General features: G+C 30.9%; 1 protein-coding gene across 1 annotated transcript; it reads right to left on the bottom strand.

Annotated features, from left to right (window-relative positions):
* Nucleotides 1-1,359: 1,359 nt before the first annotated feature.
* LOC139897786 (calcium-dependent protein kinase 9-like) lies at nucleotides 1,360-4,730 on the bottom strand. Its single transcript, XM_071880480.1, has 8 exons — nucleotides 4,041-4,730; nucleotides 2,896-3,036; nucleotides 2,657-2,809; nucleotides 2,231-2,346; nucleotides 1,982-2,146; nucleotides 1,783-1,910; nucleotides 1,604-1,703; nucleotides 1,360-1,530 (listed from the first exon to the last, which is right to left on the bottom strand). Exons 1-8 carry the CDS (start codon nucleotides 4,702-4,704, stop codon nucleotides 1,483-1,485), a joined length of 1,515 nt encoding a protein of 504 aa, XP_071736581.1. The 5' UTR covers nucleotides 4,705-4,730; the 3' UTR covers nucleotides 1,360-1,482.
* Nucleotides 4,731-7,060: the final 2,330 nt, after the last annotated feature.

Here is a 7,060-nt window from a genome sequence, read left to right as displayed (position 1 = left end):
TATCCTAATACCTAATAGTGTTTTTGTGTAACCCGTGACCAAGTGGGTCGAAATACTTTATTAAGAAAGTGTTCACACGATTCTAGTATCAATCCGGTTAGTTTTCTTAACCCACTAACACATAATTTCCTACAGATTATTTTAATAATAAACGTTTAGAATCTGATAACCTTAATCAGCTTTTATCAAAACTCTAAAAAATTGGTTATTGAGGCTTAACAAAACACAACCATTACATTTTTTGATGTACCATATTCGTAATGTTTTGCTCAGAGTATTGGATCATATTCTCCTGCTTGAGACATACACACAGGAATCGGCTCTGCATAAGATAAGGTAAAGAAAAAAAATTAATTTTTTTTTTCTCGTTCACATTCTAACATCGTGTTATATATTTATATTTATTTATTATTATATTAAAAAAAAAAAACTTATTAATTTAAGCGTTTATTACGGGAAATATATAGTCGAAGCTACTGAAGAAGCTTCATTTGCATACAATAAAGCTGTAAGATTGTCCAAATGAGTAACTATACTATCTAAGTTTTTGGTGTGGGACTCAGAAAAGTGAGTGCGTTGACTACTCCAAATGAGTTTTATTAAACTAATCTTTTTACGTAGTTTTAGTAGTAAACTTGTAATCAGTAGTTAAATAGATTGCAGAAGTATATTATTACAATAATAAGATTTTATCATTCGATTGCATTTAACCCGTTTGAGCTTAACTTATTTGACCCACTAGTGATAGACGTTAATCCAAATCAAGCCCTTTTTACTTAAATAGACTAATAGTATCTCAATTTGACACAATTGTTCAAGCTGTTTGTAGGCAACAAGACTTAATGAATATCAAGAGGTTGACTCACATTTTGACACGATTGCATAGCAATATCAGGGTATGGTGAAGGTAGGTATCTTGATCTAATACAACAACAACAGTAACAACAAAACTCAATACCACATAAGTGGTGTATGGGTAGGTGAGATGTAGACAATCATTCCTCTATCCGGGAATAAAGACAAGTCATTTCTCCACCTAGAGTGAAAACACTCTCAAAAGTAGACAAAGTCATCCCACTCTCTGTTCGACGGATAGAGAGATTGCTTCCGAGTGGACCTCCGGCCAATAAGAAGGAAAAAGTTTTTAAAAAAATAAAATAAAATTAAAATTGAGACGCCATGAAATTTGATTTAGGCTCTTAGAGTCAGTCAAGTCGCCAATAAATCGACGCTAGCTGTCGACTCAATTAGTTATTGCCTGTAAACGGTATCTTGATCTAATGTTATTTAATTTGTTATGATTATTACTATCCATAAAACGCTAAAGAGTTGTAGTGTGATTCGTTGCAGAAACTGGAGAATATGCAGTGGACGATTCACTAAGTTGAAATGGACCTCAACTGTTTACCAAGTTCTTGATACAATTAACAAATAATGGTATGTATATAAAAAGTATATAACTAAATTGCACGCCAGCTCTTTTTAACTTGTTATCATTGTACAGAATTCTTTATAACTGATTTTACCATCCTGCAAGTTTATAAAATTAAGAGTCAATGTTCAATTTTAATAACTTGCATACTATAGAGATAAACCAACTTACATCATTTTCATCAACTTCTTTTATTATTTCTTCAATAGTTGCCTCATCACCCATTTTATATTCTTCCAATGCTGATTTCAGTTCAGCTTTTGAAATATATCTATCAATGCAGGTCCCATCAGGGTGCTAAAACGGGTCAAAATTACCTAACAATACACGCTAAATTGAAAAATGCTTACTGATTGTTATCCGTATCAAAACGCTTAAATAGCGCATGAAGTTCTTCCTCCTTATGTAGTCTTCTAAAATTCATCATCGCTGTAATGAACTCATCATAGTCGATATATCCATTCCCATCTGCATCAGCCTGCAATATTCAAAATTAATATGACAGATTATTGTTTTTCATATATTATACTTCATCTGAAGAATCCTTACGGCTTCAACAATATCATCTATTTGTTTTGAGTCAAACTTTGACCGAAGCTTGGAGGAGTTCTTCAAATCTTGACGGGTAATAACTTTCTTTTCAGCCTTGTCAATGTCATAAAAAATTTCTTTAAGTTCTTCGAGCTCTTTTTGTGGAATAATTTCCGTCATTACCTAAGATACGAGGTAAAAAAACCCATTAGTAGCTAGCTCAATTAACCGTGTATAACCAATTTATTGTAATAATTTAATATATACATTCAACGCGAGTTTCTTGAATTTGTTCATAGCTCGAAAATGCCTTAACTTCTTTTCAAACTCTTCGTCTATCAATTTTTCAGTTACTACTCCATTTTCCTTCAACCATTGGTCATCTGGATGATACATTTATGGAAGGTAATGTAAGTATATACCTCCTCCGTCCCAATTTAATAGTTCACAATAGTTTAAGAATTAGTTTAAAATATGTCATTATTATCACACTGTACTTTTTATTTGCTTTTCAGTTTTACTCTTAACTTTTTAGCTTTATTTTTATTTTTACATGTATATGTATATAGTAAGGGTATAATATAACTTCCTCATTATTCTTATTCATTTATCGAAATGAACTATTACTATTAAATTGTATTAGGAGAGTAAAATATAAACAGATGTCTAAAGCAACTGAAGTTAGGAAGATACTAAGAACGTCATTTGCGGTAGGGCGTTTTTTAGGATCAAACGAGAGCATATTCTCCACCAAATTCCTGGCACTCGCTGATATATTTGGCCACGGATAGTTCGTCATATCAAGGTTTCTTGACAATATGTGTTGAAATATCTCTTTATCATTGTCTGCATATTGTTCATTGAATCAAATTTGGATTTCTCAGAGTTAATATAAAAGCTAAAAACAACATGATACATAATATTGATCTTACCACCATAAAAAGGTGGGACCCCGGTGAGCAACATATACAAAATCACCCCTGCACTCCATATATCAATTTCTTTTCCATATGGTTGACGCCGCAAAACCTCTGGAGCAACATAGAATGCAGTTCCAACTTTCTCCTGGTTCACTTCATTACAAATAAATAAATAAATAAATAAAATAAAATAATAATAATACTCCGTTAACAATTTTGTTAGCATTTGACATAAATAAGGTTTTATTAGTTTGATGTTTTTACATCTCAAAAGAACGTTGTTCTCATTATGATGAGATTCATAGTTATGTTTTTGTTGAGTTGTCTCATCCCACATAAGTTATGGGACTAAAAATTATTATGATGCTTATAATTGCTTGATTTCTTTATCTTATTGAGTTAACTTTTGAGGTTTAAGGTTCAAACCTTACTAAAAAATACCTCCCTTCCCAAACCTTACGGATTATATGTTTACCTATTTACTTTTTTTGCGTCAAACTAACTACAACAGTTGATTTGCTGACAGAAGGCATTTCACGATCGCGAGATTGGTGAGGCATAGAGCCACGCGAGTTGGGTCTAACGAGGAGAAAAATTTAGAAACCGCGTTTTCTTGCTCTCAAAGCTATTTCCTTGTATAGTTTTGCCTATTTAAGCATCCTATTGTAACTCATACATGTATCCACGAAAACTATCAATAAAAGAACTCTCTTTGGTGGCCGAGGATTAAAGTAATCATTTGTGATTATATATAACCTCGTTAAATTCTCTTGTTTTTATCATTTTTGCTAGTTTCTTCGTATACATCAACTATTTACGTTTATTATAAGTGGGTTTGATAAACTAGAATTATCAAGTCTTATTAGGCTCACTTATTTTATTCCTAACAACAGCACTACCAGATCCCCTTAAGAGCGGATATGGTTAGAAAGTCCATTTTTTTTTGTTTTTTTTTTTTTTTTTTGGGTAAAGGGATCATTCAGGGAAAATATTATTATTTATTAATATGAGGAAACGTTACAAAACTACGAACTATAGGCCAGGCCCTTATAGCTTCTGGAAAAAGCCAAAGTCAAACTAACAAATAGAAAGTCAAACTAACAGCTAAAAGATACTAGTATTTACTGAGGTTTGAAAATAACTAGGGATAGGTAAACACTTAGAAAACAAAGAAGCGAAAATACCTTTATTTGTGTAGGCAGATAACCCGAAATCGATTGCTTTCAAAAGACTATAATCAGCAAAACATGGAAGGGACCCTAATGCACCTCTTTTTGACAGCATAAAATTTTCAGGCTTCAAGTCTCTATGCATAACACCCATAGCATGAAGATAACAAACAACTTTCATTATAGAACTAAGAATTTGTGCAGCAATTTTTTCACTATATCTACCTTTTGAAACCATTTTATCATATAGCTCACCTCCTTCACAATACTCCATTACTAAATGTACACATTTTGGATCCTCATATGTATTTATTAATTCAACGATATTTTCTTTACCTTTCAGAAACTTCATTATTATAACCTCTCTTTTTAGATCTTCTTTTTCACTCTCTGTAACAAGTCTTTTTTTGGGTATTGACTTGCAAGCATATTTCTTCCCCCACTTATCTTTACAAAGATATGTGACTGCAAATCTACCACTACCTATTTCTTTACCCATTTTGTAATATTTATTAACATCATCGGGTTCTTTGTTCAAGATTGAACTTAGCCGGGGCAACGATTTCTGCTGCCGGGGCCCCGCCTTTGCCGGACGGGGCTCCACCATTGCCGGCGTTTGGGTAGTTGTGTCTTTGCTTAGAGAGGTACCCATTTGGCCCCAGATTGTATTAAAGATTGAATCTTTTTATGGTTTATGTTGAAAAGTTGAACCTTTCTATGGGTTATGTTTTGAATCTTTTTGATGGGATATGAAAGAATATAAGGAACCTGGTGGAGTGACATTGTTTAGGAAGAACAAAAGGGAAAGAATACTTGTTATGAAGGTTGACTTGTGAGAGTCTTTGTTTATCATTGGAAAGGGATGCAGAATGCTCCAATCAATATTAGATTCAAGTTGTATGTAAAACTTTGATTCAATTAAAAGTACGTTTAGAGTTAACAAAGATAATGACAATCATGTATCATCAAATTTTGCATTGTAAATATACGGATCATGTGGGCAATATTAATATTAAATCTTTAAAATGATAATGTCATAAATAAATATTTTTTAAGTATAAAAATAATTTAAAATAAAAAAGAAAAATTTTAAAACATCTTTGATGATGTCATTATTTATATTAAATTTAATTAAAAAAATAATACGAAATCTTTTATAAAAGGAAATACTAATCTTCAACAGAACACCAACATATTTACAAATTTTAAAGCATATTGTACAACTTTTATATAATAATTGTATTTTTAATTTCTAAAAAAATTTCAAAAGACATTTATTACTAATAATTATTATTAAAAATTAAATACTCAACTTTGAGCAAACTTTATTATTATTATTATTATTATTATTATTATTATTATTATTATTATTATTATTATTATTATTATTATTATTATTATTATTATTATTATTTATTTTTATTATAGTAATTATAATTATAAATATTACGAGTATATTATTAACATTCAAATATGGATTCTCTTTACGAGATTAATTACGTTACATATGTATGCGAAAATACATGTCTCTATATATTTATAAAAACAACGACGAGTTTCTTAGTTGATCGGGTCATTAAAATAAATGAATTTAGCATTTACATTCAGTTAATACCTAAAACATGTCATTAAATTGTTTCTTTTAAACAAATCCGTGATTTCACTGGTCATTTCACTAGTATATTATTAAATCTTTATATATTTAAATATAAAAATATAAATTACTGACAGATAATTTTTAGGTTGACTTAAAATAATTTGTCATGACCTGCATCCTCCGGTCAAAATCACCTTGTGACTGACCGATTTGTATGAGTAGTCGCCAGGGGTGTCAACGAACTGAGCTCCTCGCGAGCTACTCGAGCTCGACTCGTTAAAAGTTTAATTCGAGCAGAACCTAAACGAATTCGAGCCCGAGCTTAAACTTATTTTGAAGCTCGTTTAGTAAACGAGTCCGAAATCTAAAGTAATAATATTATATAAATATAATTCTAAAATAATTATTATATAAATATAAATATAATTCTACAATAATTATTTTATTTTATATATCAATACTCCGTATTAGTTAAAATGAGGGGGTTGGGCCGAGCGTGTCGCGACGGGCTTACTTGCTGCTGGTCAATTTAGGGTAAAGTATACTAGTTTTTTTTACTTCATTGTCGGTGAAACATGATCCGTTGTACATAATATTATATAAGTGTAGCATTACATTACATTGTCGTTCAAGTATAGTTGTAGTAAACCTACATTGGATTATGTAACATCCCGCATTTTTCCGTTTACTTTCCGTTTAATTATTTAAAGTCCGTTATATGATTATAACATCTTCCATTAATACGCGTTTTAAATTATCTCGTTTAGGTAATTCACGCACCCGATTCAAACTTGAGGGACTAAACTCGCCAAGGTGCCAAACATTTGACTAGGTCAAATGGTCAAGCCTTTCTCATCCATTCATTCTTCACCTCCCTCTCTAATACTTCCATTCTTTTTCTCTCAAGCAACCAAACAAAGAATCATCATCTATTTTGAATCTAGCAAGCATCAACTAAAACAAATTACATATTTGAAATCCTTGCATCTTCCTCTTCGAATCCATAGATTACATCTCATTTGGGTAACTTTCTAAAACACTAGATTTTGTGTTCTTGATGTTTTTAACTTATAAAAGTGTTAATTAGTGTCTATGGCTCAAGTCTAACATGAATATATGATTTGTATGCTCGATCTTGTTATTTTAAGTAACTAGCATGAACTTGAAAGTTGGTGTGTTTGATTTTGTGATTTGGTTGCTTAAATATTGTTAAATGTTAAAAGTTCATGTATTAAATGCGTTACTAGCATCACTAGCTTCATTTTGATGTGTAGGTTGATTAAGGAAACTTCATTAACATGATTATTGTTTTGGTGGTTTGGGTTAGGGTTTGATAGGCTTGATTATGAACTTTGATGCATTAAATGCTATGAAATGTTGTTGATAATAAGTGTTTAGTTGCAATGTGTGT

The sequence above is a fragment of the Rutidosis leptorrhynchoides genome, chromosome 3 (genome assembly GCF_046630445.1).
Source record: "Rutidosis leptorrhynchoides isolate AG116_Rl617_1_P2 chromosome 3, CSIRO_AGI_Rlap_v1, whole genome shotgun sequence".
In the NCBI taxonomy this organism is placed as follows: domain Eukaryota; kingdom Viridiplantae; phylum Streptophyta; class Magnoliopsida; order Asterales; family Asteraceae; genus Rutidosis; species Rutidosis leptorrhynchoides.
Note: the sequence above shows the minus strand (reverse complement) of the source record. Positions and strands in the feature narration are given on the sequence as shown.